This window comes from Diceros bicornis, chromosome 10 (assembly GCF_020826845.1).
Source record: "Diceros bicornis minor isolate mBicDic1 chromosome 10, mDicBic1.mat.cur, whole genome shotgun sequence".
NCBI lineage: Eukaryota > Metazoa > Chordata > Mammalia > Perissodactyla > Rhinocerotidae > Diceros > Diceros bicornis.
Window position 1 is genome coordinate 48059985 of NC_080749.1, and position 17611 is coordinate 48077595.

General features: G+C 35.0%; 1 protein-coding gene across 7 annotated transcripts in view; it reads right to left on the minus strand.

Annotated features, from left to right (window-relative positions):
* Positions 1-17611, minus strand: part of SCN1A (sodium voltage-gated channel alpha subunit 1) — an 80727-nt gene that overhangs the window by 35601 nt on the left and 27515 nt on the right. For 3 of the 7 annotated variants that reach the window (XM_058548625.1, XM_058548624.1, XM_058548623.1), the window contains exons 11-16: positions 16365-16712; positions 14941-15073; positions 13664-13902; positions 12190-12363; positions 10843-11199; positions 9106-9588 (exon numbers count right to left, since the gene is read on the minus strand). In XM_058548625.1, the coding sequence (XP_058404608.1) occupies positions 9106-9588; positions 10843-11199; positions 12190-12363; positions 13664-13902; positions 14941-15073; positions 16365-16712 (1734 nt within the window). Of the gene's footprint in view, positions 1-9105; positions 9589-10842; positions 11200-12189; positions 12364-13663; positions 13903-14940; positions 15074-16331; positions 16713-17611 lie in introns of all 7 variants that reach the window. The other 4 variants (XM_058548622.1, XM_058548621.1, XM_058548627.1 and 1 more) reach the window with 2 other exon arrangements.

The following is a 17611-nucleotide window of genomic DNA, read 5'->3' on the forward strand; positions in this document are numbered from 1 at the left end:
TCTTGGTACATATTCATTTTGATTCAAGATTAACCAGAGACTTCCTATTCTATTTCTTTATTTAACATATATTTACTGGGCACTAACTGTGTGCGAAGCACTGTGATGAATGTGGGCTGTACTGTGGTAAATGAAATGGACATAATCCCTGCTCTCACGTACTGAAACCAAGCATTGTCACTGTCAAACTTTCTGTGGAAGCACAGATTTAGTCTGCTGATATTCAGCAGCGTATGCGTAGGTTGAAAATTGTCATATGTTCTTTAACCCATATATAGTAAAGATAACAGTAATAAACGAAAAAATATCAGTAAGTAGCAAGTAAATACTATTTTAACACAGGTGATATAACTGAGAGGACAAATGAGATCTAGAAGTAACTGTTCATGTTACCCATTTATTCATTCATTTAATACATATTTTGTATGTACTATGGACTTAAGGAGAATAAGACATGGTTAGTGTTTTCTGTGTTCTCAAAGACTTCATAAGCTAATGATGCAACTGTAGAAGTGCTTCCTAATGATTTGGAAGATTCCTTCAGGTATCATTAAACTCAAAAGGGTATGTTCCTAAAACACAACTTTGAGTAACCATAGTCTGGGAGAGTAAGTGCTCTGTAATTAGAATTAGGCCTCCGTAGGTCATTATGGGGTGCAGAAGCAGATCAGTCTAAAGTGCAGGCCAGCACAGGAGGAGGAAGACCCTCCAGGACCGAGAGAGAAAACTCTGAGACATTCCTGGCTATGTCATTAACCTCTGCCCAGTTAAGAGGGATTGGTAGTTAACACCAACTCTACAGCTGACACCATTTCTTAGTTCTTCAATAAACAGTATCATTCATTTCAAAGAAATGCCAAGGAAAGTACATTTTCAGACATTGTTAAGGAGATTTAGTGTAATGGTTAAGAACACAGACTGTGTAGCCAACTGCCTGGATTCAAGTTCAGGATCAATCCTTACTATTTGTGTGACTTCAGCAAGCTATTTAAACTCGTTCTCTTCAATCTCCTTATATGTGAGACTGGAATAATAATATCTATCTCATGGTGTGAAGATTGAATGAGATAATTCATACAAAACCCTACAAACAGTGTTTTGTGCATGGTGAGCACCCAACAAATGATATCTATTATTAACATGACCTGAATTACAAAGACCTAAATGACATTTTTACTCATTCTGGAGCTCACTCATTGCAAAAACAAGTGTAGTTTTTTCCTAACTACTTTAGCAGTATGTTGTTTTTATTCCAAAGTGGCATGAGTTTAACAAGTCACTTCATTTTAAAAGTATTTATTTAAACAGAATTAGAGTAGTAATTTTTCTATCCTCACCTTATATTTTTGAGCACTTTTAACTTCCAAACAGCTTTTAGATCCTCATAACAGTCCTATAAGCACCATAGGACAGAAGTCCTCCTATTATAAATTAATAAACTGGATAATACAGAATTAGTGATTTGTCCATAGTAAAGGCCACCAGACTCTTGGTATTGTGTCCATACAGATCAACTCAAACTCAAAAAGTTATTGAACACTTATGGACCCAACATTGTGGTAGGTGCTTCAGAGGATTAAAATTATATAAATACAATCCATAACCAAAGAAACTTACTTTCTAATTGGGGAAATATGATTTTATATTGTCTTTTGCATAGTCTTAGCAGTTTTGCCCAGCTTTCAAAGCTCTTCAAAACCTGTGCAAGCCACTGTTCTCTATTATTAACTTTCAGTGGAAACCCATATTTCTAGCTGATCCATTATTCTTACTACTGCATGAGTCAAGAAACTTTCTGCAGTTTTAGAAATAATTCCTTAAGTTCTTTGATTGTACTTTGAGGGTTGAGGTCCAAAGGGACTTATAAAAGTGATAAAATGTGACCCATACTATGTCTTTTCTGCATTTGGGGACCAATAGGGCAAAGTATAGAAAAGATAGCTCCCAAGTTTGTTCTGGAATAGGGGACAGAGAGGCATGAGGGCGCACCTTATGGATGAGGCAAAACATAAGCCTCCATTTTACTGTGTCTCTTCATATCGGTCTATGGTTGATTTTCTGGAAACTGAGACAATCTGCTCCTCGTCTACGCCTCTAGCCTCATCTCCTGTGATTTTATGTCCCAGCAACACCAAACTACTAATTGTTTCCAAACACACTCTATTGCTTCATGTCTCTAGGTTTTTGCATATTTATTCTTTCTGATTGGAATGCCATTCAGAGAAACAGTTTTCTTAAAATATTTAAGGAGTTTACCAAATCAAGAATTTAATGAAAACAATTTATGATTTAAACAGAAAATACAAAATTTATCACTCTCCCCAGATAAACATGTAAATTTATTACAGAGGGCAGAAGACAAACACGAAAAGACAAACAGTAGAATATGTTACTAGTAATACTTATAAAAAAACTTATAGAGTAGCGGGAATGCTACTAGTAATAATAATAATGACAGCTTATTGAGTACTTAGTATATATCAGGGACTATGCTAAGTACTTCACATTTATTATCTCATTTAATACTCCCCAAAACTATGAAGTAGGTAGTATTATCGCCATTAGTGAGGTGAGAAAACTGAGGATTAGGTAGTCACACAGTAAGTGGCTAAAATGGAATTATATAACCCAGTATTTGGCTCCAGAGAATAATGTATTACCAAGAACATTATAATTGTGGCCTCACATGTCTGAAAACAAATGCTTAGACTTTGGATAATAAACAATGAGCACTTGTAATTTTAACTCAAGGCATTAATCTAATTTCTGGGGTATTATAATAACTCATAGATAAAACTCATTATTGAAATTCAGGAACGAAAACATTAAATATTTAAATAAAACCGATCTATTAGAAGTCATGACAGGAAACTTTTTGAGTCAATAAGGAAATATGGAAATTCATATTTAAAGGTTGAAAGTCATCTTTCTAAAAAATAATATATGTACGTATATGTCTGTGTATATATAAGTACATACATATGAAAGAAAGTCATTTTGCTAAAATGTGTATACATAATATATATATACATAAACAGAATCATGTCTTATTAGTATCATCCATTGTCTAGTACACCCCCTGGCACATAGTAACTGATGAATAAACGAAGGTAGGCAAAAGAATAAAGGCCAAAACAGAAAGAACTAAAATGATGAGAGTACATTAATATACTACAGGCTGCATTCCTAACAAAGAATAAAGAATCTTCACCTTTTGGGGCCTCTGCTGTCAGTTTAATTCCGCTAAAAGCAGAGCATCTCATAAACTGTGCCTTGCTTTGATGAAGAGAGTATAATATAAAAGTAAGGAGGCAATAAGGAGAAACAATTTTGCATGGGTTTATTTCTGACTAAGAAGGAAGAAATGATGAAGAAAAGTGCCAAGAAATTTGGGACAATATGATAGTCTATAAAAGAACATTTATAGAAAGCCAGATTCAGACATGAATGAAAGAAATTGAAATGTAATGGGGATGAATAGAAGGTTCAGTATTTAATATAAAAATTTCAGGTGGATGAACTACAACTGCATTTCAACAGTAATTCATGTGAAAAAGATGAGGGATTATTACTTTCCTAGAAGCCGGATACAAATTGACAAGGTAAAATGGCTAACAAAGATAAAAACAGTAAGATCTAACTCAATATTAGATTGAATCAAGAGAAAAATGGAGTCTGGATCATGGGAAATCAAACTATATTTTCAAGTATGCTCTCATCAGAGCAAGTGTGATGATGAAAATCCTTCAAAATGGTTCTATTAAAAAGAATTAAATGAGCTGGAAAAGTATGATCTGAGTGCCTACTTTGTACCAAACATGTACAAATATATCGTAACATAAAAGGAGAGACATGCATGCATATAAGTAGTTATAATAAAATATTATGATACTTTGCATGATGCGTGAGCCCAGAACATGAGTTGTTTGTTACCCATACTCTGTGCCTTATCTCCAGGAACCAAAAAAGAGGCCATTTATTCTGCCTGGGATTGGGAAAGCTTCATGATCACTACCTTCAAAAAGCTGAAACAATGTTTCTCATACTTAACTCCTGAACTTCATGTACTAAACCCAGGGACTTACTGGTTACATTCTAATTAGAAAAGCAACGCATTCAAGTTCAGCACAGGCAGCAAAAGCTCCATTCATCAGTACTCTCTACATCATGCAATGGGCTCTGACGTCATCTATTCTATTTAATTAAAAAACTTTTTAAAATTACTGGTACAGAAATTTATACAATGTTATAAACCAATGTTACTGCAATAAACAAACAAACAAAAAAATTACTGGTACAGTAAATTGGTTTATCAACTCCTACAGAGTCATGACTCATAATTTGAGAAATACTGCATTAAATTTTCTCTAAAGTTTCTACTAATCTAACATTTAAATTTTCAATTAATGCAGTATTCCAAGATATAAAATGACACAGAATATGAAGAAACAGAACTGCCTCCAGGGGTTCAGTGGATAGTCACTTTTTTTTTTTTTTTTTTTTTTGGTGAGGAAGATTAACCCTGAGCTAACATCTGTTGCCAATCTTCCTCAGGAAAAAGAGGAAGATTGGCCCTGGGCTAACATCCATGCCCATCTTCCTCTACTGTATATGTGGGACACCTTCTACAGCACGGCTTGATAAGCAGTGTGCAGGTCTGTGCCCAGGATCCAAACCCATGAACCCCAGGCAGCCAAAGTGGAACATGCCAACTTAACCACTACGCCACTGGGCCAGCCCTGATAAGTCACTTTTTTATAAAGAGATCAGTGTTCCTGTTAACACTGATCAATACAAACAGTATAAGTATATAAATCATGTTAAATTTTTGCATAAAAATATTTGTTATGAATGGTCTTTGTAATAAAATAGTTTCTTTTTTAATTCATCAAATAGTATGTACTAGCTATTAGTCTTCATCAAATATTAAATGTCTGAAGATTCAAGAGGAATAAAATCAGACTAGAAAAAATATTGCCAAATTTATTTTAACAAAACTTTAGAACCATTTTATAAAGATAATCATTTTTCAAAAAATCAGTCTCCATCTGATTCTTTAGCAAAACCCAAGTTTTTAATGAACAAAGTTAGAACTGAGATAAAATTCAAAATAAAAAGTCTTGAAAAAACTCCACAATATTTTGCAAAAATTATCTATCATTATTTTCCTGAATCCTTTTCCACGGACACGTGAAATGTGACAAGGATCCCCCTACCATTATATCTCTGCACTCTCTCTCCCCCTCTCACTACACAAACCTGATTTACCTATGAAGCCCACAGGCTGGGGTCAAGGCAGCAGCTTCTAGCTCTAATATTGGCCCCAAATCTGAAATGTGGAGGACAACCTAGCTTATTCACAGACTCATTATAAAAGGTTGGAACATCTTTAAAGGGACATAATCAATAATTCAAAAGAATGTCATTTGCCTATGATATGTTACTTGAAAAACTGTCAAATGCAATATAGTTACCCTTGGGCAGGGTGACATAATTCTAATAGAATTACGTCCATAGTAGAATATCTTTGATAGTGTTCAATCCTTTAAAATATTTAGACCATGTGAAAATCAATCAATGTGATCCATCACATCAACAATCTAAAGCAAAATCACATGATCATATCAATAGTTGCAGAGAAAGCATTTGATAAAACCAAGCCCTCAGTCATGACAGAAACTCTCAGTAACCTAGGAATAGAGAAAAATTTCCTCAACTTGACAAAGAACACCTACAAAAAACCTACAGCTAACATCTACTTAATAGTGAGAAACTACAAGCTTTTCCACTAAGATCAGGAACAAGGCAAGTATGTCCCTTCTCCTTTTCAACATTGTACTGGAAGTTGTAGCTAATGCAATAAGACAAGAAAAGGAAATAAAAGGTATACTGATTGGAAAGGAAGAAATAAAATTGTCTTTGTTTGCAGACGACATGATTGTTTATGTAGAAAAACCAAAAGAATCAACAACAACAAAAAATCTTCCTGGAACTAATAAGTGATTATATCAAGGTTGCAGGATACAAAGTTAATATATAAAAGTCAATCATTTTCCTATATACCAGTACTTAACAAGTGGAATTTTAAATTAAAAAAAAAAAACATTTACATTGGCACCACCCCAAAATAAAATACTGAGGTATAAATCTAATATGTACAAGATCTATGTGAGGAAAACTACAAAACTCTGATGAAGAAATCAAAGAGGAACTAAATAGATGGAGAAATATTCTATATTTATGGGTCAGAAGACTCAGTATATTCAAGATATCGGTTCTTTCCAACTTGATCTACTGCTCAATGCAATTTCATTCAAAATCCCAGCAAGTTATTTTATGGATACCAACAAACTGATTCTAAAGTTTATATGAAGAGGCAGAGGCCCAGAATAGCCAGCACAATATTGAAGAAGAACTAAGTCAGATGATTGACACTATCCAACTTCAAGACTTATTAAAAAGCTACAGTAATCAAGACAGTGTGGTATTGGTGAAAGAATAGACAAATAGATCAACATAACAGACTAGAGAGCCCAGAAATAAACCCACATAAATATAGTCAACTGATCTTTGACATAGGGGCAAAGGCAATATCATGGAGCACAGATAATCTTTTCAACAAATGGTGCTGGAACAACTGGACATCTACATGCAAAAAATGAATCTAGACACAGACTTGAAACCCTTCAGAAAAATTAACTCAAAATGGATCACAAATCTTACTGTAAAAATGCAAAACTATAAAACTTCTAGAAGATAGGATAGGAGAAAATATAGATGATCTTGGGCACGGTGATGATTTTTTACATACAATACCAAAAGGATGATCCATGAGAGAACTGATAAACTGGACTTCATTAAAATTAAAAATTTCTGCTCTGTGAAAGACACTGTCAAGAGCATGACAAGATAAGCCACAAACTGGGAGAAAATATTTGCAAAAGACACATCTGATAAAGGGCTGTTATCCAAAATATACAAAGAACTCTTAAAACTCAAGAATAAAGAAACGAATGACTTGATTAAAAAATGGGCCAAAGACCTTAACAGACACTTTCCTAAAGAAAATATACAGGTGGCAAATAAGCATATAAAAAGATGCTCTGCATCATACGTCATGAGGGAAATGCAAATTAAAACAATAGTGAGATACTACTACACACCTATCAGAATGTGCAAAATCCAGAACACTGACAACACTAAATGCTGGTGAGGATGTGAAGCAACAGGAACTCTCATTCATTGCTACTTGGAATGCCAAATGGTACAGCCAATTTGGAAGACAGTTTGGCAGCTTTTTACAAAACCAAACTTACTCTTTCCATACAATCCAGTAAGTGCCCTCCTTGGTATTTACCCAAAGGAGTTGAAAACATATGTCTGCACAAAAACCTACACATGCATGTTTATGGCAGCTTTATTCATAATTGCCAAAATTTGGAAGCAACCAAGATGTCCTTCAGTAGGTGCATGGATAAATAAACTGTGGTACATCCAGACAATGAAATATTATTTAGCACTAAAAAGAAATGAGCTAAAGCCGTGAAATGACATGGAGGAAACTGAAATGACTATTACTAAGTGAAAGAAGCCAGTCTGAAAAGGCTACATACTATATGACTCCAACTATCTGATATTATGGAAAAGGCAAAACGCTGGAGACAGTAAAAAGATCAGTGTTTGCCATGGGTTAGGGGTGACGGAAGGATGAATAGGCAGAGCACAGAGGATTTTTAGAGCAGTGAAACTGCTCTGTATGATACTATAATGGTGGATACATGTCATTATATATTTGTCCAAACCCATAAAGTGTACAATACTAAAAATGAACCCTAATGTAAACTATAGACCTTAGGTGATAATGATGTGTCAACGTAGATTCATCAACTACAGCAAATGTACCATTCTGGCGGTGGATATTGGTGGGGGAGGCTATGCATGTGTAGGGGCAGGAGGTATATGGGAAATCTCTCTGCCTTTCTTTCAATTTTTCTATGAATCTAAAACTGCTCTAAAAAAGTAAAGTCTTTAAATAAATTTTAAAAATTAGATTATGTAACTTAAAAGACACCTTACTGTTTTTGAGACTTCCACACAATAAATGGGAAGTGAAGGTGTTTTGTTCTAGACTTCTTTCGAATTATCTTTTATATCCACTAGATTTCAGCTTAATATTTCTAAGTAAGTTGCTATATACTGAAGTGTGCTCCCCCAAAATTAATATGTTGAAGCCCTAAATCCCAATGTGACTGTATTTGGAGATAGGGCCTGTGAGGTAATGATAAAGGTTAAATGAAGTCATAAGAGTGGGGTCTTAATCTGATAGGGCTGGTGGTCTTGTAAGAAGAAGAGACACTAGAGTTTCTCTCTCCACACACACACACTGAGGAAAGGCCATCTGATGACACAGTAAGAAGGTGGCCGACTGCAACCCAAGGAGAGAGCTCTCACCAGACATTGACCCTGCTAGCACTTTGAGCTTGGACTTTCCAGTTTCCAGAAATGTGAGAAAATACATTTTGGTTGTTTAAACTGCCTGGTGTATGGTATATTGTTATAGTAGCCTGGAAGATTAATACATAGGTCAATATAATTTTAATTGGAGGAACTACATAGAATACTTGTTGTTAAGTTCTCTTCCATGTAAATGAGCCAACATGATGCAAAGGAGGCTATACAGAACTTATAAACAAAGGCTATAAGTTCAATTCTCAGCTAAACTCCTCGTTAGTTATATGACCTTAAGCTCCCTAAGCTAGTTTTCTTATCTGAAAAATTAGAATAATAACACATTACTTTCTAGGTTATTATAAGGATTAAATCTCATAATGTTTGCTCATTTCTTGGAGCATTTCTTGGTTCATTTATTCATTCATCATCTAAAAAATATCCATTCCTAAGGTTGAGAAAACTCACATATATACTATATTGTTTTTCAATTTATCAATCATCATCCTGTGTTTCAATTTTTGGTTCCTCAGTGAAATAAAATTTTATATGATGGAAAAAAAATTCTAGATGGAAAATATATAATCATAAATACAGGCAATATAATACATGTATATACGTATAAATTTATACCTACCCACATCCATAAAATCTTACCTCTTTGCTTTCTTCCAGATCTGATTCACTACTGAAGTCCTCTGTGTTTAAATTTTCAAAGTCAGACTCTCCTACAGCAATTGGTACAGTCACAGTAAGACTGGGATTGTTTATGAATGACATGTAATCACTTTCATCAATAATGTATTTTTCAACACTGCTGCCAGTTCCTATCCCACTTGTGGTTCCATTTACATCTTTAAGATAGTCAAGATCTTTTCCAATTTCTGTGGTATGATTGGACATACAATTGTCTTTCTTGTTGTTTAGGTCATCAAGTGGTTTAATTTCATCTAAAATCTTTTGTTTTCTAACAAAGGCTTGTTGAATAAATTCATATATTTTTCTCTTCACATAAGCTATTCCCTTGTGCATCCTATCCACAGCAATTTGGAGATTGTTCATTTCATTATCATCGTCAGTGGCTGCAAGGTTGTCTGCACTAAATGAGCTCAGAAGCAAGGCCAGAAAGAGGTTCAGGACCTTAAAAATGACAAAAACATGATTATAATTTCACTCCAATGTAAAGAAGAGCAGATTGAGATCACTTATTCCTCTAAGTGTGGAGGAGATTATAAATTCTAACAACTAGATGAGAAAGAAACACCACAGCATAGTGACTAGAATTTGGGCAGTCTGAATTTGTGATCTGGCTCAATAGCTATTTCACCATACATCCTGGGGTAAAGACATGATTTCTGTTGGTCGTAAGCTCTCCCACTTATAAAAGGAAGAAGTCGAATGAGCTGACCTAAAGTTTAGCTAAGTCGTATGACTATAGAAAACAGATTGAGGTATGTACTATAAAATTGTATGATTATAAGAAAACAGTTTGATATATGTATTATACAAGACTTCTAAGCTTAAAAATTATTAGTGTTTGCAATTTTGGATTTAAATACATTCTATAGTCTCTTTTTTGATAAGCAGAGATATTGAATTGGAAATTAATTGAAAAATAACCATTAAGACCCAGAATGAGAATTAGGGGCTTAACATAGGCATTGACACTATTGAACCTATTGTATTTCTAATACCCCACTGTTGACTAATTAGGAGAACTATTTATAAATAATCCCTAATATTTCCACGAGACTGGCACATTAATGTATATACCCATTGAAATATATTATATATTTCCGTACTATAAAGAGTAGTTAATGTTCCAAACTTAAGAGAGAGAAGAACTGATTGGTTACTCCATTTGGATAATCTTAGGCATCATTAGCCAACCCTTGTTTTGACTGAAGTCACTAGAGAATTGACTAGCCCACATTGGCTAACACATCTGCCATATAACATAGAGTGACTGAATGCTATATGCCATTAAGGGGCAAGGAAATGGTAAAATTACTTTGAACGCTTAAAGGCACCACTTTTTAGTTCTATACTGGCAGGTAAGATTGGGCTTTCTCTAAATTTTTTTTTTCAGACTTCTCCTTTCCTTGTCTCTAAATTCGTAAAATGTTCCTGGTATATCCTTCTAGGCCTGTCTTCAAGATGATACTCTATTGGAACTCATGTAATAATGTGATGAAATGATTGACAAAGTGGAGTTGAGTATAAAACTGTAGGGTCACTGTTATATTGCTGTGTTGTAAAAGTGAGACTATAAGTATATCCAACGTCAGAGACTTTTTAAAGTAATAATCATCATTTTTGTATGGTACAAAATGGTCACCATTCTATTACACTCTTAATCTGTTTCTGAAATACATATCTTAAATGGGTACATACCACTAGGTTTCCAATCACCATGACCATCATGAAGACAGTAAGGCACATGGCTTGACCAGCAACCTCCATACAGTCCCACATAGTCTCTATCCACTCTCCACACAGCACACGGAACACAATCAGGAAGGAGTGGAAAAAGTCATTCATGTGCCAGCGGGGGAGCTCACAGTTGCCGGCGATCTTGCAGACACAATCTTTGTAGCTTTTACCAAAGAGCTGCATGCCAACCACGGCAAAAATGAAGACTATGATGGCCAACACCAAAGTTAGATTTCCCAGAGCCCCCACTGAATTGCCAATGATCTTTATCAGCATATTTAATGTTGGCCAAGATTTTGCCAACTTGAAAACTCGGAGCTGGAAAAGAAAAAATTAATATATATTATTATCTTTAAAAGCATTACATATATTGAGGTTTAGCAAGAAATGATGATTAAAATAGAATCTCTTACAACATCTGCCCTGAACTTGAACCCTCTCAGGCTCATGGCTACTTTTTGGACCCCCTAGGAAGAATCTGGTTCTTCCATATTTTAACTATGTAGATCATTTTCCCTGAAAGTGAATTTTTAATGATTACTTGAGGTTCAACTGTCCTTAATTTGTTTTATGAAGATGGGCCTAAGGCATACCATGCTTGATACTAATATTAACATCTGAATCTCAATGATCTCTGCTGAAAGACATTCATTTGTTAATAGCATGCAAAGTAAGATCATATTGAGCCCTACTATAAGTGGAGGAAAGTGTTTATTATTCATTAATGCTCCTTTGGGGCATTGATATAGCTAGATGCCCCCGCATTGAAAAACTTGGAGTATTTCCCATGACTTTGTAATTCTTTCCCTGATTTGCAAGGACATATATGTGAATTAATGAGCATGTTAAGTAATTTACTCATTTCTCTCCTCTAATTTTGGGAGGGAGCATATTTTCCAGAGGTAGAATTAGGAAGAGTTCCTGCATGCACATCTTGTATCTGATCATCATCCAACACTATAAATGACTGTTTATATTTTCAAGTTACTAGTAAAATTTGATACATCTTCATAAAAATATTTCCTTAGACCCAGAAATATTAACTGTAGTTATCTCTAGAAACAATAAGTGAGAACGGCAACTGAGTAATATATTAAACTTTACCTGACTATGCTCTTTGGAATAAAGGTTTTTCTAAATGGGAATTTCTATGTGGGAATAATTTTATCTATTTAGGGACAGTTTTTGACAATGCAAATGTTACAAAAACTTAATGGTCGTGTGGTAAAACCTATGACAGTACTACGCAAGGACTCTGATTGTTGGAAAGATTTTTGTTTATATTGCTGGTTTTTTCTTGTTTTTTACCAATCGGAATGAACGAAGAACTGATAATCCTTCCACATTGGCGAGGCCAAGTTCTACCAGGCTAAGCGTCACAATAAAACCATCAAAGATATTCCAGCCTTCTTGGAAATAATAGTAAGGATCCATGGCAATAATTTTCAGAAACATTTCTGCTGTAAAGATCCCAGTGAAAACCTAAGATCAAAACAAAATTACTCTAATTCCATCAGATAATGATAAAGTAGAATGACATAGTGTTTGCTTTTAGAACAAAATATTTATGCTACTTTCCCCATAACGATTCTATTACTAGCTTACATTTGTACAGTAATTTATAGTTAAAAGTCTCTCATATACATTATTGCTTTTTCTCCTAACAGAAGTTTATTAAGCAGCTAATGCAGATATTATAACTATTACTTCACCGATGAGGAAACAGATCTTCAGATGAGCATAATGACTTGTCCAATAATCATATGGCTAGAAAACGGCAAAACTAGGATTTGAGTGCAAATCTATTTTTAACCAATGTTAATTACATTACATTAAACTGCCTTTTCCTTCAGGCTTTATACAGCACAGGCACTGACAAGATTTTGCCCATGAACAGTTTTATTTATCTATAAGCTTATTCTTATTTCCCTCAAATCAGATACAGTTATTATACATGTATATCTATTATTATAATATATGCATTACTATTATCAATTCATTATGCACATAAAAAAATAAATTTATTTCCATATAAAATTTTTGAAAAGTTTAAAAAATATAAATACTCCAATGCAGGATGTTACCACCAAAAATCCTAAACATTAAAACAAATATTATGGCAAATGGATACATTAGTTTAGAGACCTCTTCCTTTCAGCAAATAAAAGCTAATATTCCTAAGTTGAGTTAATTGACAAACACTTTAATAATTTATGTTTTTTAAGTACAGAAAAGAAAAAATTAAGTGGCATCCTTCACCAAAAATGGCCTTGTTAACCATATAATACACAAAATGTACTGGAGGTTTTCAATATTTTATGATTTTGATATAGAATAGATGGATGAAACAATACATGTCCTACCTGGATCCCAGAAGTGGAAAAGCTGGAGACATTTTTGAGTTGTTTAATTATTGCTTATAATGATGATGACTAAGCAAGATAAAAAGATCTACAATTTTATGTTAGCCTTCTATAGGTAGAGAAACCGTGCCCTTAAACTCTGAACTGCTTCTGCACCTTGAAAAAGGTGTAAATATCAATATTGACTTTTCAAGTAGTACTGTAGGCCTATGCCTATTACTGTCCTCAGTTTTTGCTTTGACTTTAGGGCCATTATTTTTAACAAAAGGTATGGTATAGCCAGCTAGATGTAATTCCCATCTTTTGGGAGCCAGGATGCAGGAAGGGTGGTGGAAAGACCGCTATGAGTGATTAAATGTAAACAGTTTCTCAAACAGAAAATTTGAAGACTGAACACATTTACCTTCCAATATGCTTACCAAGTTTCCTACTGTAAGCACATTATTGAAATGTTCTGTCATGGGATAGTGCTCCATGGCCATGAAAAGAGTATTTAAGACAATACAGATGGTGATGGCCAGGTCCACAAATGGGTCCATCACAACCAAGTTGACAATATGTTTCACTTTTAACCAATATGGTGAACAGTCCCAGATTAAGAATATGTTGGAAAATTTATACCAACAGGGTGGGCATTTCTGTCTGGATTCTTCCAGTTCTAGATTTAAAAAAAAAAAAAAAAAGAACAACCACCAGAAGATATATTTTATATACATATATATGTATTTATCTCAGATCCACTGGACTTCTTTTTAATAATCAACCCATTTCTATTTGCTACAGAGTCAACCTCTTTTGTACTTGAAAAAAAAAGTATAGAATTTACTCTTTAGACTCCCAAAGACATTCCTTCAGACATACATATAGAGCAGAGGTAGAAAAAAATAGTTTTTTTCTCGTATGCATTGATAATGTGGCCCAGCACTTGGCCTTATATTAAGCGAATGGTCTTTTAAATGAAGTCTTAATTGGAATAGGGGTTGGGGTACTGTAGATATTGTGTGTAATCCTATGTTAATGTCTGGCTAAGCTGCCATCCTCAGGCTATAAGAAACAGGGTAGGGATCAGTGTGAACCACGAATCATCTTTTTAGTTTGTTTTTATTTTGCAAAAATGACCTACTCCTCGCCTCCAATCTGGAGAGTATTTAGGATGATGTTGGAAATCCTAAACCAAGTGGAACAGAAGAGAGGGTCACTATGACCAACAGAATTAAAAACCCCTAAGAGAAACACTTTATTCTGCATTTTTAAGGCATTGCCACACACAAGAAAACACTCTTTCTTTTTTTTTTGGTGAGGAAGATTAGCCCTGAGCTAACATCCATGCCCATCTTCCTCTACTTTATATGGGATGCTGCCACAGCATGGCTTGACAAGCGGTGCATCGGTGTGCGCCTGGGATCTGAACCTGTAAACCCTCGGGCCGCTGCAGCAGAGTGCGTGGGCACTTAATCGCTACGCCACCGGGCCGGCCCCTGGAAAACATTCTTTAGAGTTCCAATATCATTGAGTTTAAGTAACTTTTTAAAGCTTCTAGAATATATGCGTGGGTATAACAAATAACTCTTAAATAAGACCTATTATACTCTCTTTGAAGTGCACTGTTTCCAACTCAAATAGAGATATTTGTTTCAAATGAGTCAATATAAGTTTAGTGAAAATAATTGAAATGGAAATGGAATTTGTTACAAACCTTCCACTGTATTTGTTAAAATGCTGGCTATACTCATTGCTCTCTGTCTTTGGGAAGGATCTTCTAGAAAGTCCATGGAAACATGGAAAGAACTTGATCTTCTCTTTCTCATTTCAGTTTCAGTGGTTGTTCCCTGTAAAGAAAATGCTAATGTATTAAATGATTAATTTGAGCAATATGATAAGCAAACAACCAAATGTGATATAGTGAATTTCATGAAACACATGCATCATGCACTTTCATATTTAATTGGTGATGGCAGATATTGCTGACTTATTGTATCATTAACCTGGAATGTCCAAACTGTTAACCATTTAGTCATACAGCAACAACAGCTTTTTTACCCTCTGATTTCACAATTTTATGAGACATAATGTAATTTTGATAGAGTACATAAATCTCTTGAGAGACACATTTAATGGTTATCCTTATTTCTGAACTAATAGGAAAAAACTAGTAACTTGAAAAGTCACATAAATGACCAAGGCATTTTATTTTGAGAAGGTAGCCATTTGTTTTTAAAGATATACAAATGATTACAACACACATAGCTGCCATCTCATTTGCTGGACACAAGACATACACGGTCATTGACAACACAAACTATAGGTTGAAAAAAAACACACATGCTGCATGGGCAACAGTTTCATCCAGGGTACCAAAGCAATAAGTCATCTAATGCTGACCTGTCAGTCATGCCTCATCATGCTGATATATTTCCAAGTGAGTTAACAGTCTAAAAAGAGCCAGCATGTGTCAGGAAATTTCTCATCTGGGTATACATTCACAAACGCATAACATACCTTTGTACACAGACAATTCTTTTATCTGTCTGTATTAATAATTTATTTGTGTCTTCATTTAGATTAGTTTTGAGAAGACCTATATCAGCATTTTTTTTTTTAGTAAAACTCATATGAGTACTAGAAATTTTAAGATAACAATGAAGCTATCTAAGCACAGTGTTCTTGAAAATCTTCTAAACTAAAGCAGAGCTCTATTGAAGAAATTGTTGGAAAGATTTATTATACACCCTTTACACTTAAACATAGGAATCATTCATTTACTTTTATACCAAGGCTTTAGAGGATGTCTTGCTATCTAAGTTCAGCATGGGTATATAGCAAATCCTCCCAACTGGAGGCGGTCATTTATGATTATATCTCATTTATCCTTAGCATGTTTAATAGGTAAATGCATTCAGGTGTTATGCAAAAGAGTGTTGAGGCTTTAAGTTTTAGTTGGTTAGTCTATTAAAGGTATTACAAGATGCAGGTGCATTCACAGCTTGACCACCAGGAATCATTCTCAAGGGGTTCCATTCTGTAGAAACACTGGCTGGTGCAGCAATAATGGGCCAGCCATGCCTGAACTATTTAAAACTTCCTTACATTGTCATCAGTAGCTGGCTTATCTATTATCACCTCTGGCAGAAGCTGTCCAACAGGCGATGTAGGAACCGAAGGTCCACCAACCAAGGAAACCACACCATTGCAATCCACAGTGCTGTGCATCTTCCCATTCGCTGGAAACACTGCCAGCATCCGGGACGACCTACTGGTCTGACTTAGGTTACTGTTGCGTCGCTCTCCATGTCGTCGGGGCACAAATAAGGAGTCTCTCCGGCTCTCGTTATCCTCAAAGGTGCTGTGCTCGTCATCAGCAAAATCATTTTCTGATCCCATATCCTTTGCTCGCCCTCTAAAGCTGAAAAGACTTGTTCTGCTATTTCGCCTTGGCGAAAATAGGGAGCCCCGTATGCTCAACAAAGACTAAAAGTGTGAAACCAAAAAAAAAATGTAAAATCATATTAATATAGCCATTTGAAATGTGCTTTTATTTTGCAAGATTAAGTTGAAGGAGATTTCAGCATTCATAATAGAATGTGATTCATTCATTTTAACATTCTCATTTTATGTGCATGTAGATTAAATTAAATTAGTTTTATAAGAGAAGGTTTCTAGTTCTTGACATTAACGAACGGGGAGATAGATGGCAACTTTAAGATAGTGAAAAAACAAAACCCTGAACCACCATTTTTCTAGTTCAAAAGGAAACATTCTTAGTACATTACTATGGACATTGTAAACATTCGATAAACATCAGCAGCATGACCTTAACAAGGCCAAGTTGTTTTCATTGCTTTTTCCTTTCAGGGACAACACTTTTCACAAATTGTTTTAGTTCATCTTTCTAAAATCGCTTTAAATTAATTATTATTCCTGTTTCATCTATAAGGTACAGTATTGTTGGAACTCTAAGTTAAGATTTCTGAAATTCAGAGCAATGTGATTTTCGATAAAATACACCATGACTAATATTTTCAGAAGCATGAATGATGGTTTATAAAGAAGTTAGGGGATGGGGCCGGCCCGGTGGCCCAGCAGTGAAGTGCACATGCTCTGCTTCTGTGGCCCAGGGTTCGCAGGTTCGGATCCCAGGCGCGCACCGCCGCACCGCTTGTCAAGCCGTGCTGTGGCGGCGTCCCATATAAAGTAGAGGAAGATGGGTACGGATGTTAGCCCAGCGCCAGTCTTCCTCAGCAAAAATAGGAGGATTGGCAATGGATGTTAGCTCAGGGCTGGTCTTCCTCACACACAAAAAAATAAGTTAGGGGAAAAAAACAACATAAAATAACCAAAAAAACATTGCTGATCAGCTAGCCCAATAT